Genomic DNA, 19052 nt, shown 5'->3' on the forward strand with positions numbered 1-19052 from the left:
CACACACACACACACACACACACACACACACACACACACACACACACACACACACACACACACAAGCAAAGCAAACAATCAACCACCACCACCATCGCCACCGAACATCAGCGTGGGTACGGGTGCCGCCCGTAAGTGCCCGGTGGTGCGTGTTGCTGGTGATGGTGGTGATGGAAAGGTGGTGGCGGCGGCTGGTGGTGCTGGTGGTGGTGGTGGGGAGGCGGGAAGGGCTGATGGTGTGTTGGCGCTGGGTGGTGGTGGTGAGCAGTGGGCGGCTCACGAAGCAGCCCATCGCTGGGCTGACGGGGAGGCGGATGGTGTGGCGGATGATGGCCTTCGTAGTCGCGGTGCGGTGGCGCCTCCATCGCGTGTGCTGCAGGTGGTGCAAAGTGCGGCTGATGGTGCTGATGATACGCTGCTGGCACTGGCAATGGCACGGGTGCTGGTGCTGATGCTGATGCTGGTGGTGGGCGGGTGTCGAATCCGCGCCTCGCACGTGGTGGTGGTCGGCTGGCGGCCTCCTGTCGCTGCTGTTGTCTCTGTTGTTCTTGTTGTCTCTGTTGCTGTTGCTGTCGCTGTTGCTGTTCCTCCCGCTCCTGGCGGCAACAATTCAACGCACGTGCACGTACATGTGATGTTGTTGTTGAGGACGGTGGACAAGCGAGGCTGCAGGATGGGGTGATGCAATGCACTGAAAACACGCACAGAGACACAGGCAAGCACAAGCAGCCACACCCTGCCTGCGTCTGCTCAACACAACAAAGCACGACAAGACCAACCACCTCGCGATCATCACGATCCACCATTATTCCAAATCAGCCACACGCCCGCACCTTCTTCTGCAGCTCGGGGCGTTTGCGGTCGATGGCAGTGACGACGTTGTTTAGCTGTGCCTGCTTGCCCTCGCACTCCTGATGATGATGATTGGTGGTGGTGATGATGGGGAGGATAGTGAATGGGGCGAGGGTACACACAAAACACAGTTCATAAGCAGTCACTCCAAGGCTGTAACGTGTACATACACACATACACATACACACACGCACACGCACATATACATACACTCACACAGACACGCACACACACACACACACACACACAAACAAACAAACAAACAAACAAAGGCAGGCAGGCACGAGCACGTACGGAGAGCAAGCGGCGCGCTGCGTCAATGTGTTTTGTGAGCGTTGCTGTCGTGCCCTTGATGTTGCGCACGAGCAGGTATCTGTCCTCCACCTCCGCCGACAGTCCGCCTTTCGCGCCCGACGCATCATGCAGTATCGTGCAGAATTGTGCATGCAGGCATCGCCATGGTGCACACGGTGATGGTGGTGGCGTTGAGAAGGGGAAGGAGGTGAGAAGCAAGGGGCGGAAACGTGTATGTGTGTGTGTGTGTGTGTGTGTGTGTGTGTGTGTGTGTGTGTGTGTGTGTGTGTGTGTGTGTGTGTGTGTGTGTGTGTGTGCGTGAGTATGTGTGGTGCATGAGTTTGAAGGATGAGCTTACAACACCTTCGAGTCCCCTCCCTCTCCCGCCAACGCACCTTGGAGCTTTGCGAGCGATGTCCCTGCCTGTTGTATCGCCGACAGCATGTCTTGCCCCGCTGCCTTGTCTGCACGTGCGTGCGTGTGCGTGTGCGTGTACGCATGTGTATTTGTAAGGGCTGTTGTCCGGGTGTCAGTGCAAAGTGATCAAAGAGAATCAACAGGTGCTTTCCACACTTCACCACGGCCGTCACATTGCAGCCGCTTGAATACCGTGAACGGAGAGCGGCGCGTCACCCGAGAAAAAGTGTTTTGGAATCTCTGCATCACAACCAATCACGCAACAGTGACTTAGTCGTGTCAAAGGTTGTAAATATGCAGAGCACATCACTAAAATGGCAGGCACACACACACACACACACACGCACACACACACACACACACACACACACACACACACACACACGCACGCGCACAAGCGCACTGGCAGACACAAAGGTAAACTGATACACAGATCACAAAGGTAGATCACCGCGCAGATGGATGGACACACGCACAGGAACACGTCGGGCACGAGAAAAGTCACACGTGCACAGGGTACAGAGCACTGACTTGCGACTTGCTGTTCCAGATCTGACATGGCGGTGCTGTTCATATCGTCCAGTACCTTCAACACATCCTTCGCCTGCAGAAAAGACAAACAAGGGGGTAAGTCCATGCAAAACGCATGGGCGAACCACACACACACACACACACACACACACACACACACACACATGCACACACGCACACGCACATACACACATACACACAACACGCACACACACACACACATACACATACACATTCACACACGTATTGTATACACACATACACACACACGCACACACACACACACGCACGCACACACACATACATACATACATACACACACGTACCGATGCACTGTGTGCTCGCTTCGCCTTGCCGTCACTTGAGCCACTGATGCCCTTTGCACCACTACTTGACGGAGCAGACGATGAAGACTCTGCCAAGCGCACACATCACACAAGCAGCCACAAGGGGCAGTCAGTCCACAAGCAGGATGCCTTTGCTGGTCAAGCCATGGCATGAAGCCTCCCTCGTTTCAACACACACACACACACACACATGCAACTGACTCAGAATGGACTCAAACTCGTCCAGGTAATCCTTGTCGTAGAGGTTGCGCTCCCGCCAGATGCCTAAGATCCTCAGCACACCTTTCTTCTCGGATCCACTGCCGTTACTGCCGTGATGCGAGACATGGATTGGGGGAATGCAGAACAGTGAGCGCAGTGCAACGCAGCACACGCATGACATCAAAGACAGCTGGCTGACGTGCAAGCTCACCTAGCCAGCAGCTTTGCTGCGTTGATTGCCGCGCTCCCGAGTTTGGGCACGTAGCTGGGAGCCTTTTGTCGAGCAAGGTGCACAACGTGGTTTGCCAGGTAGAACAGGGGCAGCCTCTTTCCAGGCGCAGCTGTGAAACACAACATGTCAAGCAGTCGGTGGTGAGCATGCAGCTGGAGGTGGCTCATGGTCCGTACGCGCACACATGAGGCATGGCGCAGATGAAGCACAGCGACTAGCACGGAAACGGAAACACACGTACGCACACACACACATACACACAGAGAGATACAGAGACAGATACGCACGCACGCACACACACGCGCGCACGCACACACACGCGCGCGCACACACACTCAAACACACACACACACACACACACACACACACACACACACACACACACACACACACACACACACACACACACACACACACACACACACACACACACAGGTACCTGCTTTGACGGCATCACGCCAGGCTGCGACACACTGGTCAACAGCGTCCTTGTGGTGCAGGAACCAGAGCGAGACCGTTTCCACGCTCTGCTGGCTCGCGCTGAGCACCTTCAGCTTCTGCAAGCAGCGTTGGCGAACGTCGCTCATGTTGAACAACAGGTTACAACAGCATAAATTCACGGCTGAGTCACAAGCAACAGCGGAGTTGCTTTGGAGGACAACTGCACACACCACAGCAGCGCAGCGGGTCGTGTGTGTGTGACTGCGTGTCAGCTCCACTCGCAGCGCGTCCACGTCCGTCCACAGACCAGCCATCCATCAAAGAAGTGTTATAGATCACCCTTCGACGCGCTACCTCGCTTCACCATGTCCTCGTCATCCTCTGAAGGCGAGGAAGAGGACTTTGGCCAGCAGGTGTCCCTCACAGGCCAGATCAGGTATGTGTGTGTGCGCGCGCTTGTGTGTGTGTGTGTGCGCGCGCTTGTGTGTGTGAGAGAGAGTGTGTGTGTGCGTGCGTGTGTGCTTGTGTGTGTGTGTGCTTGTGTGCGCGCGCGTGTTTGTGTGCTTGTGTGTGTCTGTGGGTGTGAGCGTCGCAGTGGTCTTGGCGCATGCACAGCCACCTGGGCTGCCGATCCGTTCACCGCAACTTCGATTGTCTTATGAGTTGATTACCCGCCCCCCCAAACGTCGCTTGTTCCACAGGCAAATCCTGTGCGACTATCCTGAAGGCACCAGTGTCATCAAAGAGCTCATCCAAAACGCCGACGATGCTGAAGCCACATGTGCGTACTAGCTTCCATCCCGAGAGGCGCGCTTGCCTGCATGTGTACATTTGTGTTTGCGTGCGTGCTTGCATTCCTTGTTCACCAGGATGCTTTGTGAGGTGTTACAAAGTGGCTATGCTCACCTAACCCAGCTTGACTCAAGATGACATTCTCATTGACTCAATCCCCTCTCATGCCATGTTCCCTACACTCTTCGCCTCATCGCACACACACGCACACACACACACACACACACACACACACACACACACACACACACACACACACACACACACACACACACACACAGGCGTGCGGATCGCGTTGGATAAGAGGCAGTTTGGAACCGAGAAGCTGCGGTTCCCAGACACAGGCAAGTTCCAAGGGCCAGCCCTCCTCTGCTACAACGACTCGGTCTTCTCAGACGAAGATTTCACAAGGTGAGAACGCACATTCGTGCGCACTATTATGGATTGTTCGCTTGTGATCCTGTGCTCTTGTCCAGCGTCATGCACACAACGCCAGCGCTTTTCTCAAACAACACACACGCACACGCACGCACACACACACACACACATACACACACACACACACACACACACACACACACACACACACACACGCACACACACACACACACCTCGCGCACCGATTGGTGATGTACGTTTCTCACGTAACCCACACTTGCATTCACCTCTCCTTACCCCACACCTTCATGTGTTTGCATTCAGCATCAAGAACATCTGCCGCAGCAGCAAGCAGGCCGACACGACCAAAGTTGGCCGCTTTGGGCTCGGCTTCAACTCTGTGTATCACATCACAGACCTGCCGTCCTTCGTCAGCCGCAACTATTACGTTGTCTTCGACCCCCACAAATCCTCTCTCGGCACGGAGGGGCGCAGAGTGAAGGTGAGCCCGCGAATAATGTGTTGTGTGCTTGCATGAGCTTGCGTTAAACCTGCGTTACCTTGTGCGTTGTGGTGTGTGGGCGTGCGAGTGTGTATCGTGTGGTGTTCGGCATGTATATCAATGTGAGTGCATTTTGTGTGCGTGCGTGCTTGCATGCTGCGCGCGTCGTCTCGCTTCACGCAGCCACACTCCTTGTGCCGCGTGCTCCGGCGTCAACTGCCCGTTTGTTCCTCCTCCCTTCCCCTAACCCCACATTCACGTATTCTTCTTCTCCCCCTTTCTCTCTCTCTCACCACCACCACCACCACCACCACCACAGTTCACGTCCAAGCATGAGCGCGACGGCAAGTACGAGGACACATGGGCGACAATGCGCGCCTTTGGATGCACCATGACTGCGGACTTCAAAGGAACCCTGTTCCGCCTTCCCCTGCGCACAGCAGCGAGCGAGCTGTCGTCGTCCTGCCACACCATCGACTCCATGCTCTCGCTGCTCGACACCCTGGCCGCGGAGGCGCCGCACATGCTACTGTTTCTCCGACACGTGCGAGAGCTGCACGTGTCCATCATCACAGAAGCTGGGGATCAGGTGCCCCTGTACAACTGCAGCGTTGACGGGCGCCCGCTGCCCATTCCACCGCACACCAAAGCTGCCAGGTCACTCGTCGACAGCCGGCGCCTCATGTCCACCATCCCGTCCCCGCTCCCCTCGGACGCAGCCGCTGCCGCCACCTTGAGGGCTGCCCTGCTGGCACACGTGCGGTTTGAGTGGACGGACGAGCGCTATGACGACAAGGCAGGACGGGCCGTGACCACGTGCCATCTGGTGGTGCAGGGTCTTGGTACTGGTGAGTCGCTCGACCTTGCAAATTCACCAAACAACAGCGTCAACGCATCGCTGGTGCCGTTTGCTGGCGTTGCTCTCCGCCTCACAAGCGGCCATGGCGATGATGATGATGATGATGATTGTGGGAAAGGTGGCGGTAATGGTGGTCGCGGTGATGCTAGTGATGATGATGGCACGAAGATGGCCGCAATCACGAAGAAGAAGAAGCAGCAGCGGGGGTGGTTCCGGTCCAGCAGCACCAGCACATCCATGGAGGAAGTGATACGGCTCCTCGCACATCCATGCGCGAGCAATGGTCATGCCTATGTGTTTCTCCCTCTGCCCGTCGCCACCTCGCTTCCCATCCACGTGAACGGCTTCTTCCAGATTTCGTCCAACCGCCGTGAGATCTTCTATGGCGAGGGCCTCACAGGCGGCGCCCTCGACAAAGCAGGTCCGCATGCTGTCTGTGTGCGTGTGTGTGTGCGTGCGTGTGTGTGTGTAATTGTGTGCGTGTGCGTGTGCACGGTTGTGCATGTATGTGTGTGTGTGTGTGTGTGTGTGTGTGTGTGTGTGTGTGTGTGTGTGTGTGTAGCACACGGTTCCTCCCTTGCACGTGGCACCTTCCCGACTCCAGACACCGCACACACTTACACGTGCTTACACACCGCACACTTTCCCCCACACTTTCCCTCACACACACACACACACACACACACACACACACATACACACACACACACACACACACACACACACACACACACACACACACACACACACACACACACACACACACACACACACACACACACCGCGCATCCTCACGCAATTCCCCCAACCCCCAACTCATTCTCGCCCGCGGATGCATGTTGCAGAGTGGAACCGGGTGCTGCTTGAGGACGGCGTGTGCTCGCTGTTCCTGGACGCGCTGGCCATCATTGCCACTGCGCTGCCGCCGACCAGCACCACCTTCAGTCGCACTCGCTACTTCAGCGTCTGGCCCAACACGCACGCCCTCAAGCCGCCGTGGTCGCTGCTTGCACAGCGCGTGTACACGCAGGCTGCACAGCGCACACTCTTACCAACGGCCACCAAATGGGCGCAGTTGCACAGGGACGAGGTTGTGCTGTTCACGCCGTCACCTACATCGCCAGCAGACGCAATGCTCACGTCGCTGCTGACTCGCGCGTTCCCAGACAACATCTGCATTGTTCCCGAACATGTGCGTGACGGTCTCGTGCATGCAAGCACGGCGAGTGGTGACGCCGACGCTGCCGCTGTTGTATTGGATCCGCGGCATCTGCGCACGCTGCTGCAACAGCACGCCATTCAACCGCCGCCTGCACCACATGAAGCCCACGCCCTGCTCACGTTTCTGCTGCGCCAAGCCACGTGGGGCGTTCGCGACATTGCCAATCTGCCCATCTTCCCGCTCACAACCGGCACCGTTGCCGCTGTGGACCCAGGACACAGGCAGCAATGGTCAACGCACGAGCGCATCATCCTGCTGTCCCCACAACAGCACCACACTCTCTTGGGAACGCCGCTTAGCAACAGCACAAGCAGTGGCGATGTACATGAGCATGTGCATGAGCATCAGCATGAGCAGCAGCAGCCTCACCACCCGCAGTCTGTAGCTCAAGGGTCCGTTGCGAGTGGTGCCACGACTGCCACACTGCAGGCACCAGCGCAGTCGTCATCCGCCGTGGCCATTGTGCATGCCATTGTGAGCAGAGACAGTGATCTGTTTGCTCGACTGAAGACAGACACCGCGGTTGCATGTGGTGAATGCCAGTTGTCGCTGTTGACGCTTGAATCAGCAGCCGCCATCATCAGCGACGTGCTGCATCATCGCACGCCCAACTCTTCCCTGCCCGTTCTTCTGTCGAATGACCGCCATGATCATCACCGTGAGGATGTTGATAGCAATGGCGATGATGATGATGATGATGATGATGACGAGGATGACGATACCAATGTCGAGAAGAATGACAGTCAGGACGGTGACAGCGATGGCGATGAGGACGAGGATGACGACGCGGAATCTGCTGCTTCCTGGTTGGCCAACGTGTGGCGTCTGTTGCTTGACCTCACCGACGCTGCCGATCAGGAGACCAACGGCACAAACGCTAGGAGTCACGCACATCACCACCACCGCCACCACCGCCATCATCAACAGCGTGGTCCAGAGGCAGCAGCGGCTGTCGTTCGCGTCGCAGGCCACCTCAGCCTCATTTTGGACGACGAGGGGAAGGTGGTCACGCCAAACGACACAGCACCCCGTGTGTTCTCCACTTTCAACGGGCTGCACGATGCGTTGGTGAAGGCACTGCGCGCTGCCGGATGCAGCTGTCTGCACCCGCACCTTCAACCCCTCTTCCCGGCTGACGTTGCTGCCCGCGTCCCTTGCCTCGTCCCTCCCACCGCCAACGGCGTTGTTGCTGCGCTTGCATCCACCATCGCCGTGTCCCCCAATCAACCGTCGTCACCACAACCGCCAAGGCTCACGCCGCACGATCGCAGCGTGATTGTGTCTTTCCTCGGATCGGCATCTGCACTGGAACCAGCCAGCCTTGCGAGTCTCAGGCGCTTGCCGCTGTTTCACTTTGTGGAGCAGAAAGCAGCAATGCACCGTGCAGCCTGTGCTGGCGATGGTAACGCAGGTGGAGACGATGATGCGGGTGAGGATGTGGATGACAGTGATGCAACCGACGATGACAGTGGCGGTGATGGTGAGTGTGATGGCGACGACAACAGCAAGCCGGTGGCTCTGTGTGAGCTCCCATCGTCATCATCATCATCATCAACAGCAGCAACAGCATCATCATCATCATCAGCAGCAGCAGCAGCACGTGGTAACAGCGCAGGAGCGGCGAGCACCGCCGTCGATGATGCTGGCGGCGTTAGCATCTTACCAGAGAGTGTGATGGACGACCGCGGTGTGCTGGAGACCGTTCTTCCTGTGCTAAAGCGGCGCCGTTACTTGCACGCACAGCGACGGGAGACACGATGCCTGCTTCACCGCATGCTACAGGTGCCTGAAACGCCCATCCATGCCTTGCTGCTGCATGACACACTGGACTTTCTCTCCAGCGAGCAGCAGCCATCTAGTGGCAAGGCTTCGGCCAGCAGCAGCCTGCAACAGCAGCTGCTTGACACGGCTGCGCGCGCCTGTGCGACGCTGCTCGGTCTCGTCGAGCCCAAACTGTCTGCCAACGCCAACGCCAGCATCGGCAGCAGGCTGATGGTGTCTGCATTCGTGCCGACAAACAGCGGCCGGTTGCAGACGCCGCGTGATTTGTATGATCCCGAGGTCGACGCGTTGCCAGACCTGATTGACACCGCCCAATTCATGCCGCACGCCATTGTGGCAGCGAACCCGCACGCCATGCGCGTGCTGCGGCGATACCTTGGCCTCCAGAAGCAGTTCACCCCAGCTGGCATCATCAAGATTGTGCACTCGCTTGCCCACCCGAGCACAGACGACCCTGCTTCTAGCACCGCGTCATCATCCCCTGAACAGCAGCAGCGGTGGGAGCTGTCCATCAAGCTGGCAAGATACATTGATCAGCAGTGGGCAACCCTGTTTCCGAAGAAAGATACGTTTGTGTGCAAGTTTAAGCGGTTCGTGAGTGGTGGGCTGCCGTCAGCAACGACGTCGTCATCATCGACCGCAGGACAGCGCGCAGTGACCAAGGACGAGTTCTGCAGCATCCTACGCAACGAGCCTTGGATGGCGGCTGTTGTTCCCTGGCATGCGCATGAGGACAGCCATGGTGGTGGCGACGTGCACAACCGCGACGACGACGACGACGACGACGACGACGACGACGACGACGACGAGAGTTCTGGCGCAGGAATGGCAGATGCGTCTGCACTCGACAGTACAGAGGCCAGTGCAAACCCATACACGCGTCTGGGTGTTCCTATGCCCGCCGTGTTCAGAGCAACTGCGGGTGGCGCCAAGGAAGGGTGCAACGACCAATCCAGCGGTGATGATGAAGACCAAGAGAACAGTGGCGCGAGCGCCACCACCATCACCACCACCACCACCACCACCACCACCACCACTACCACGCCTCAACAGCTGTTTCGGCCAGTTGATCTCTGTGATGAATCCGTGCTGCCGCTTGTGTCGCACCGCCGACCCTGTGCCGCCGTGCAGCTGTCAAACCCAACGGTGCTGGACACGCTTGGCCTGCAAACAGTCACTCCCGACGACGTGGCGGAGCAGTTGCTTGCATACAGCACTGTGCTTGGTGAACACCGCCGACAACTTGCACAGCAACCACAGCAACATCAGCAGCCAGAGAAAGGCCAACAAGAGCGGGAGCAAGAACAAGAACAGCAAAATCAGCAGCAAGAGCCCCAGCGAGAGCAGGAGCAACACGCTGATGGCACCGATGTGCGCGACGGATCAACAGCTGCGGCTGAAGTTCAGTGGAGTGTGCAAGCAATGACGACTTGCATCAACAATCACTGTGGTCACATGTATGAGGTGCTGAACAATGACATTGCCGCCAAGGCACCAACGACGCATTCGCCGCCGTGGTTGACAAAGCTGCTGGGGCGACGCGTCGTGTGGTGCGGAACTCGCTTCATGCCACCAACCAAGGTGGCCATGGCGTGTTCGTACGACTTGGCGCCTTACCTCGCTGTCGTGCCCTTTCAATTGTGCCGCTATCAGCGTCTCCTGGATTCGTTGGGCGTCAAAGCGGAGTTTGATACAGCCACGTTTGTGGAGTACCTTCAGGATGTCTGGCGCCGGCAGCACAACAGGCCAGACAACGCACACCTTGCAGATGAAGTGAAGCAACTTGCACGTGACGGAGATGACCAGCACGATGGCGATGATGACAGTGATGACAGTGCCAGCGAAGAGGACGATGAAGACGATGCCGGAGGCATTGCGCGTGATCGTGGCGTGCAGCGCGCTGGTGCCGGCGCTTTGGTGTCACACAGCGTGCAGCCGTTGTCCCCGCAAACGTTGGAGGCGGTGTGCTACGTGCTCCTTCACATTTCCAAAGTGCGTGACGTGGGCAGCGACTTTTGCGTCGCGGTGCCAGACGACCGTGCTGTGATGACAGCAGCCAGCCAGCTCGTCTACAACGACAGCGTCTACAGCCACAACCCATCCGCCTCGTCTCGAGTCGCAGCACTCGCGACGCCAACAACACCAGCAACAACCCCACCCACCGCTTCAGGATTTGACGTGCAAGAGGTTCATCCCAACATCTCCAACACAGTGGCGGCGGTCGTGGGCGTTCGATCCCTCATGTCCTCCGTGCTGGGGAACGACACCTTCACGCCGTACGGGCAGGTGGAGAAGCTGACGGCCCGCCTGCGCAACCTGGTGACCAACTACCCGGACGGCCCCGCCATCTTCAAGGAGCTGCTGCAGAACGCCGACGATGCAGGCGCCACCACCATGACCATCGTCTATTCGCGGCGGCAATACGGCAGCCAGTCGCTCTTCAGCACGGAGATGGGCAGGTGGCAAGGCCCTGCGCTGTACGTGTACAACGATGCGCTGTTTCGGGACCGCGACTTTGAAAACCTGGCCAATCTGGCGCAGAGCAAGAAGAAGGACGACCCGGCCACCACGGGGCGCTTCGGCGTCGGCTTCAACTCCATCTACCACTTCACAGACGTGCCCTTCATCCTCAGCGGCGACGACTTTGTCATTCTTGACCCGCACAAGCGCTACCTCCCACCAGCCATCACCGTGCTTGGGCCGGGCACAAAGATGCGGCTCAAGGGCCGCCCCCTTGTGCAGCGCAACTTTGCCGACCAGTTTGCGCCGTTTGCTGGGCGCCACGATGCTGGTGCGGATCTGTCCAGACAGCGGTTCAGGGGGACCCTGTTCCGGTTTCCGCTGCGCACAGCTGAAGCAGCAGCCGCGAGCGACATCAAGAAGACGCCGTACACACACGAAGATGTGATGAAGCTTCTTGGCGCGTTCCAAGAGCACGTGCGCGACATGCTGCTGTTCATGAACGGGCTGAAGGAGGTGACCGTGTTGCTTGAAGACGCTAGCGGCAACCAGACGCAGCTCTACAGCGCTGCCGTCACGGCCGAGACCATTGTGCGCGGCCCAGCTGATCTGGTTCAGCCAACGTTGTCCACAGCAACGCACCAAGATGCAGGCAGCGTGGAAGACGGGCACGGCGCAGGCGTTGTGCCGGCAACCACCTGTGCTGCGCTCTCTGGCGAGCGCTTGATGGAGATGACATGGGCCCAGATGAAGGCGAGTGCGCGCGCAGACAACATTGCTTTGCCGGAGTTTCTCACCCGCCTTGAATCCTGCACCGACCGCTGCTGCGTGCTGACGCGGCGCATCCAGCTGCGGGTTGGCGATGGCGACCAAGACAATGGCGCTGCTCGAGGGCAAGCTGGTGCCCGTGCTGGTGGTGGTGCCGACGACGAAAGTGAAGCCGCATCCGACTTGCAACACCTGCGTGACATCACGTGGTTGGTGGTTGGCACGGTGGGTGATGGCCGCGCTTTGCAGCGTGCGCGCGAGAGTGACCTCAAGCTCATACCCTGGGCGAGTGTGGCCACACCACTCTCTGTGCTGTTGCAGGCTGCTCAAGTGCCAGAGCATCACACCCAAGGTGGAGGTGGTGGTGGTGGCGGTGCCGACGACGGCGACGATGGCACAGGCAGCAGTCATGATGCTTCCGCTGCCGCAATGTTGTGGTTGGCGCCTGGCTATGGGCAGGAGCATGCGGTGGTGGGGAAGCTGTTTGTGACGCTGCCGCTTCCGGTGTACACACCGCTACCCGTGAACATCAACGGGATGTTTGAAATTTCGGACAACCGCCGCGACCTTTGGTCTGGACGCGACGTCACTGGCGACGGGCGCCAGCGAGTGGTGAGCCCGGCTGGTGTGTTTTGGGGAGGAGGATGTTGTGAAAAACTGTACATGTGTGCATGTGTTCGTGTGTGTGCATGTGTTCGTGTGTGTGTACATGTGTGTGTGCATGTGTTCGTGTGTGTGTGTACATGTGTGTGTGTGCATGTGTTCGTGTGTGTGTGTGTGTGTTCGTGTGTTTCGTGTGCACAACACACACTGTTGTGTTGTGTGTTTCATCTCGCGTTGTAGTATTGTGCTCAACAAATGCTCGGTTGTTTGTCTCTGACATGAGCGTGATTTGTTCTCATGTCAACTTGTGCAAACTCTAACCCACGACGTTTCACCTGCCGTCCCCCAATTGCTAGGAGTGGAATGAGGAGCTGCTGCGGGACACGTGTGCATCTGCGTACGTCCGGCTGATGCAAGTGGCGTTTGCGGCGCTCCAGTGCAATCTCCACTTGACCATCTCCAGTGGTGGTGCGGCTCAGCAGGCACTGCAGGACCGAAACACAGCCCTGACGCGCGTGTACTTCACCCTGTTCCCTCCGCACAAGCCAGAGCCCATGTGGGCCAAGCTCACCGCGTGCGTGCACGAAGCAATGGCCACCAATGCGCTCCTTCCCGTGCTGGATCACCGCGGTGCTGAAGGCAACAACACCGTGAAGGCCTCAGCAGCGACAGCAGCCGACTTGGTTTTGCGCGTGCTCAGCGCCGTGTATTTGCTGCCGGCTGACTGCCCAGTGGAGGTGGTGGCGTGCTTCGACGCTCTTGAGGTCCCAGTTGTGCATGCGCCCGAGGAACTCATTGCCGCGGCTGTCGATGTGCACGGGGAGGACGTGGCGCGGGTGATGACACCTGCACAAACACGGGCGCTTCTGCGTGATGTGGAGCCGCCTGCCATCCAGTCAAAACTCTCATCACAGCAACAGCGGCATCTGCTGGCGTATGTGCTGTCGGATTGGGACTGCGACACCCCACCGGCGCGATTGCGGGCGATGCAGGGCGTGCCGCTGCTGGTGGACGAGGCAGGAGGCGTCAAGCGGTTTGAGGATCCCGAAGACGCACGTGACGGCGATGATGACGCGAGCACGGCCCCGGACGGTGCGGATATGGGACACGACACAGCGGCACAGTTTCTGGTCCTCCTCAACGGGGATTCACGCATGCGTGGGCTGTTTCGTGCGGTGCCCCACCGTGTCGTCGCGAGCTGGTGTAACGATGTAGGCATTGCCTGGTTCTTCGAGCGCATTTCGGAGCTGGAGCTGTTTGACGCGCGCGTGCTGTCGCTGCACACGGCAGCCTGTCTTGCCTCCACGGTGATGGCGGAAGCGCTGCGGCGTACCCCAAATCCCGCCAGCGATGCCACGAGACGCAATGCGGGAACAACGGCTCACGGCCGTGACCCACACCAACGCCCTTTGTCGTGTGGAGGTGTGCCGATGAAGGACTGGGTGATTGTTTCTCCTGTGCCAGGCCGTGCAGTCGCACAAGGTAATGCACACGGCAGTGTCAGCGGCACACGCTCAGCGCCCGTCCCCGTTGCCACGTGGCTTGATCAGTTTTGGAACGTCATGTCGACAATTGCCCAAAGGGAGCGCGGAACACAGCGGCAGCAGCAGCCGGAGCGTGTGCTGCCACGCTTGGTTCGGGAGCTGGCTGGCTGCACGATTGTGCCCTGCAGCGATGGATGCATGCGTGCCCTTGACGCGCGAGAATCACCAGTGGTGCTATCCATGCCATACCTCTTGGACAGGGCCGCAGTGCGCGTCCTCACAGACACACTGGGCTGCACGACGCCGCACACGGCTGCTGCGAGCACCATTCGCTCCTTGACGGCAACATATGACCACCGACTTCCACGTCAGCAGCACCGGCATTCACAGCAGCCAGAACCGCAGTGGCCGCTTTCTGGGATTCACCCGGGGACCGTCAGCGGGGTCGCCGTTGCCCTGCTGCACGCCACGAGGCAGCGAGCAGCCAGACACGAGGGTGATGAGAGCACAACGGCTCCGTTGGCGCCTGTGTTTGCCCGCGCCAATGTGTCCGATGCGGACCGCACGTGCGTGATGCAGGCGTTTGCCCGTCACACGCAGGCCCTGAGCGATGACGCTTGCACAGCTCTCAAGCAGCTGCCCCTGTTCATGCTCGCAAACCGAGCGCACACTTGCAGTGGTGTACACACTCCCAGCAGCACCGCACCAACCGCACCAGTAACCGGCACAGCAGAGCCTCAGGTTGCTGCCCCTGCAGTGGCCCCATCTGCAGCAGCGACAAGGTCACAGCCGCCGGTAACATCCGGGGCGCGCACAACAGCAGTGGGCCGGACTGGATCAGCGCCGTTATCGGCACGGTCCCGCGTTGGACCTGACGGTGGTGGTGGTGTTGAACGTGAACTCGTGTCCACGTCGGCCTCGCATGCACGTGCCGACAGCACACTGCGCCCCTCGTATGCGTCCGCTGCAGCGAAAACCCAGGAGCAAACACAATGCCACCCACGTGCGTTCTGTACATTGCAGGATAAGACGGCGCGTGTTGCCCCAAGTGGCACCGCGGACGTACAGGACCTGTGTGACGACTCGCTCATTGCGTGCCATGATGAGAGCACACGGTCGTTGCTGCAAAAACTGGGCTGCACCATGCTTGACCACGAGTCGTTTGTCGAGCACATGTTCGGCACCACGTACGGCGCGCTGCCAACCAGCGACCGCTTGCGTGTTCTCAGCTTTGCCATCACCCGTACCACGAGTGCCGCTGCCTCGAAGAACTGGCTGGCACGAGTCCTGAACGAATGCCCAAGTGCCGACGAAGAAGGTGGCGCTGCGGGCGAGGGTGGTGTCATGGCGGGGCGCGTGCCCAATGGGGCCGGCGTTTTGTTTCGGTTGAACGAGCTGCACGACCCGCGGTGCACAGCGGAGGTGCGGACGCTGCTGGGAGGCGATCATCTCTTCCCACATCCCTCGTTGCGTGCGTCGGACGAGGTGCTGGACGCGCTTTACGATGCTGGTCTGAAGAAGAAGCCAGACTGTGCGACCATCATGTTTGCGTGTGCAGAGCTGAGGCAACAGCGCGCTCGCAATGACAGCGCCGCAGACGCCGAGAGTGACCACGCAGGCGCAGCTGACGCTGGACGCGCTGGCAGTGGCCCTGGCGCTGAGGCCTCCAATGATGAGGGTGGGCAGGATGGTGTACAGAGCACGAGCGCCACCCGCCCAGCTAACCTGCGCGACTTGTGGCCCCGAGAGACGATGCTGCTGCGCCTGTTGAACGAGCGCATGAGCGAGTACATGGCACAGGCAAAGAGCAACAAGTGCGAGCGAGAGTTTAAGTCTGAGCTGCTCACGACGCCGTGCATTCCCGTGCTGAGCATGCCACCGCTCCCACACCTTCCGTGGAAATCTGACAGCGACGACAGCCATGCAGCCGATACCACCATTGGTGTGGTGAGTGCCACTGGTGATAGGAATCCTCTCAATGATGCTGCTGATGACGACGATGGTGATGACGACGATGATGGTGGTGATGAACACGGGACACAGGGCAGTGAGGGATCGCATCCGTACATGTCATCGTGTGCGACACCCGAGCAGTGTCGGAACCGAGATGCAGCGTGGGTGCTGGGCGGTTCGTTTCTCATCTCCGCCATTCAGCTGAAGCCCGATGTGGCCCGCACGTTTGGCTGGGAGAATGAACAGCTTCCCTTTGACATCATCTGTCGCCAGCTGTGTGGGCTCAGGGCATTTGTGCACGCGCACACGTGGCAACGCCTGCAGCCGCAAGGTGAGCGGCGAGAAGATGATACTCGCATCTCTGACAACCGCGGTGACACGGCTAACACCAGCATCGAACGACGCCAACACGCCACCGGTCCGACCACGGCCAGCATGCTCCCGCCATACCTTGCCGTTGAGCGTGATCCCGATGACGCGGTGCTGGGGTGTGTTGGCGCCGCGTGTGTGCAGCTTTACGCAGCCCTGCTCTCGCATCCGCTCGACCGCTACAAGGCCGATCTCTGGGAGGAGCTTGTGTGGACTGGGTTTGGGTTTGTTCCACACACGCGTGTGTACCAGGGAGACGCGCCCTTTCCTGTTGAGCCGTATGCATTCACTGCTGCTGCTGTTAGCAAGGCATTGCAGGATTCTGTCCCTGCTGTGGAGCAGTTGGTGACACGGGCGCACGACGACGGGCTTGGGATGTGTGCACCTGATGCCACAACAACGGTGGCGGCGCTGCGTCGTTCACAGGTGACGGAGCACCTGCCGCGCATGTTCCACTTTGCGCGCGAGTTCAATGTCAGCACCTGTACGGCTGCATTGGAGGCCATGCGGGGTGAGCTTGCAGCCGAGTCCGCACAGCAGGCGGGCACCAGCACATGCACGCGCCTGGCGGCCGCTTATGGGCGCGACTTTCGTCACTCGCGTGATGTTGTGCGGCAGGTCGATGACACGGTGCCGGGCACCTGTCTCAGTGGTGCACGACGGGCTTTGGCCATTAGGCTTGTGCGTCACGCGGTTTCGCTGTGTGACGGCGTAGCGCAGTCTGTGCCCACAACGCTGCTGGCTGTGACCATGCGTGGATCCCTGGTGCCGGCCAACGAGCTTGTTTATGACCATCACCTTCTCCAGTCAAGGCATAGCGATGGTGACAGCGACGACACCGATGATGCCGATGACGGTGCCGATGACGGTGCCGATGACGACACTGGCGGTGTAACCAGTGCCATCGGCGAGCAACAAACAGCGCCGTCAACAGTGGCAGCTGCTGGCTCACGGCATGTTGGCGGTGGTGCGACGTCCTCGATGGCGTTTTTGTGCGAGGAGCTGCTGGATGTTGCCACCGAGCTGGGTGTGCCATCGCTGCAGGAGTTCATCAACGCCACGTCTGCCGTGATGACGCTGCATCACTTGAGCAGTCTGCCGCATGTGCTGGCGTCCGATGATGCCAGCGGTGTGGACGTGGCTGTGCCGCCGGCACTTGCAGGGCTCCTTGACATAGCCGATGCCATTGGGGAGCAAAACATCAAGCTGTTCTTTGACACGACACATTATCCCGCGCAACACATGCTGCAGCCAAGCTTTTCGCAGGGCCAGGGCCCATCGCTGGTGGTGGTGTTGCCGCGCCCGTTAAGCCGCCGCGATGTGGAGAACATCATCAATCCACGCGTGGCGCACAGCGTGAGTGGCATCTTCAAGCACCCACCAGAGTGTGGCGGTCTGTGGAGCTCAATGGCGGTGGCGCAGATGGTGGCCGTCCTCTCGGGCAACTCGCTGCACGTCGTGGGGCCCTTGGCTGACGACGAGCGCGCACGCTTCTCGTCATCAGATGCCGCAGCCATGCCACCGTTCCATCGGGAGCCAGTCGAGGGGCGTGTGTACGACTTTGTAACCAGTCCGCTTCTTGTGTCGCGCTTCAGAGATCAGTTTACACCATTTGCGCCCTTTGGATTCGACCCCAACGGCGGTGATGGTGCTGGTGGAGATGCCAGTGCAGATGACTCGAACAGAAACCCCAGCAACAATGGTGGTGCGCATGGGCTTGCCCCCTTTGATGGCACCATCATTCGGCTGCCGTTGTTGGAGGAGTACCGGGAGTGTGCAGAGGGGTGGATGAGTCAACTCCGTGATGTGGCAAGCTGTCTCATGTGCAGGTTCATGCACCTGCGCCAGCTGACGTGCTGCCGTCACTTGGGCGGTTCCCAGGAGCAGTTGTTGTTCAGTGCCTCTGCAATGACGCTTGCCGAAGGCAGCACGAGCAATCCACGCGCGAAGCTGCTGCAGGACAGCCGGGCACAGCTTGGCCAGCGGACGAGCGGTGTCACGGGGCTCTTCACCCGCGCCGTCAACCTCCAGCAGCGCTACAAGGTTATCGTGAACGTGATTGTGCGGCAGCCGCAGCCAACAAGCAGCGAGCTTGCCCATGCCCCAAGTGGACAACATCAGGTGCACGCCGCCCACGCTGTGTCGCAGCAGGCCCAGTCGCAAGATGTGCTTGTGGAGCAGCAGGGGCTGGCGCAGCCCGGCGCGGAACAGGCTTCGCCGCCTCGACGACGACGGGCCGCTTCGGCAAGTCGCCATTTGACGGTGCGACACAGCTGGGAGGTGTTGGATACGGTTGCACTCGGCGACTGCAAGAGCGAGGGCTTGATGACCTACATGCAGCAAACGGGGGCGCTTCCTCGCGCTGCTGTTGCGCTGCTCACCCACGCCACCGTCGACAACGGTGGCCGTGGTGGCAACAAACGGCCTGCCGTTGGCAGCGAGCGCATGTGTACGATTGGTGGCGAACGGGGCCTGCTGCTGTCGCGTCGGCTGGATGCAGTGACGCTGCCAGTGCCGGCGCTGCTATCTGGTGCCTTTACTGCGGTGACGCTGAGCGACTTCGTG

The 19052-nt window shown here is 59.3% G+C and overlaps 2 protein-coding genes across 2 annotated transcripts in view; one reads left to right on the plus strand and one right to left on the minus strand.

Moving 5' to 3' along the window:
• Positions 1–82: 82 nt before the first annotated feature.
• On the minus strand, positions 83–3475 carry PTSG_06696 (uncharacterized protein). The gene is made up of 10 exons (XM_004992032.1): positions 3314–3475; positions 2854–2983; positions 2643–2749; positions 2421–2509; positions 2095–2167; positions 1756–1803; positions 1542–1610; positions 1147–1253; positions 834–911; positions 83–596 (listed from the first exon to the last, which is right to left on the minus strand). Exons 1-10 carry the CDS (start codon positions 3459–3461, stop codon positions 108–110), a joined length of 1338 nt encoding a protein of 445 aa, XP_004992089.1. The 5' UTR covers positions 3462–3475; the 3' UTR covers positions 83–107.
• A 21-nt stretch (positions 3476–3496) lies between these two features.
• Positions 3497–19052, plus strand: part of PTSG_06697 (uncharacterized protein) — a gene marked incomplete at its 3' end in the record, with an annotated part of 22414 nt that continues 6858 nt past the window's right edge. The window contains exons 1-7 of the mRNA XM_004992033.1: positions 3497–3751; positions 4017–4096; positions 4389–4518; positions 4810–4987; positions 5307–6267; positions 6692–12690; positions 13038–19052. The exon at positions 13038–19052 is cut by the window's right edge and continues 484 nt beyond it. Coding sequence (XP_004992090.1) covers positions 3681–3751; positions 4017–4096; positions 4389–4518; positions 4810–4987; positions 5307–6267; positions 6692–12690; positions 13038–19052 — 13434 coding nt within the window. The 5' untranslated portion in view covers positions 3497–3680. The remainder of the gene's footprint in view (positions 3752–4016; positions 4097–4388; positions 4519–4809; positions 4988–5306; positions 6268–6691; positions 12691–13037) is intronic.

This window comes from Salpingoeca rosetta (genome assembly GCF_000188695.1).
Source record: "Salpingoeca rosetta unplaced genomic scaffold supercont1.18, whole genome shotgun sequence".
NCBI lineage: Eukaryota > Choanoflagellata > Craspedida > Salpingoecidae > Salpingoeca > Salpingoeca rosetta.

Bases quoted from the DNA above. Each gene is read 5' to 3' on its own strand.
- PTSG_06696 (XM_004992032.1), bottom strand. From the start codon at position 3,461: ATGAGCGACGTTCGCCAACGCTGCTTGCAGAAGCTGAAGGTGCTCAGC. The intron at 2,750-2,853 runs GTGAGCTTGCAC...GCATCACGGCAG, and splicing joins GCAGCAAAGCTGCTGGCTAG to TAACGGCAGTGGATCCGAGA. The intron at 2,510-2,642 runs GTCAGTTGCATG...TGCGCTTGGCAG, and splicing joins CGAGTTTGAGTCCATTCTGA to AGTCTTCATCGTCTGCTCCG.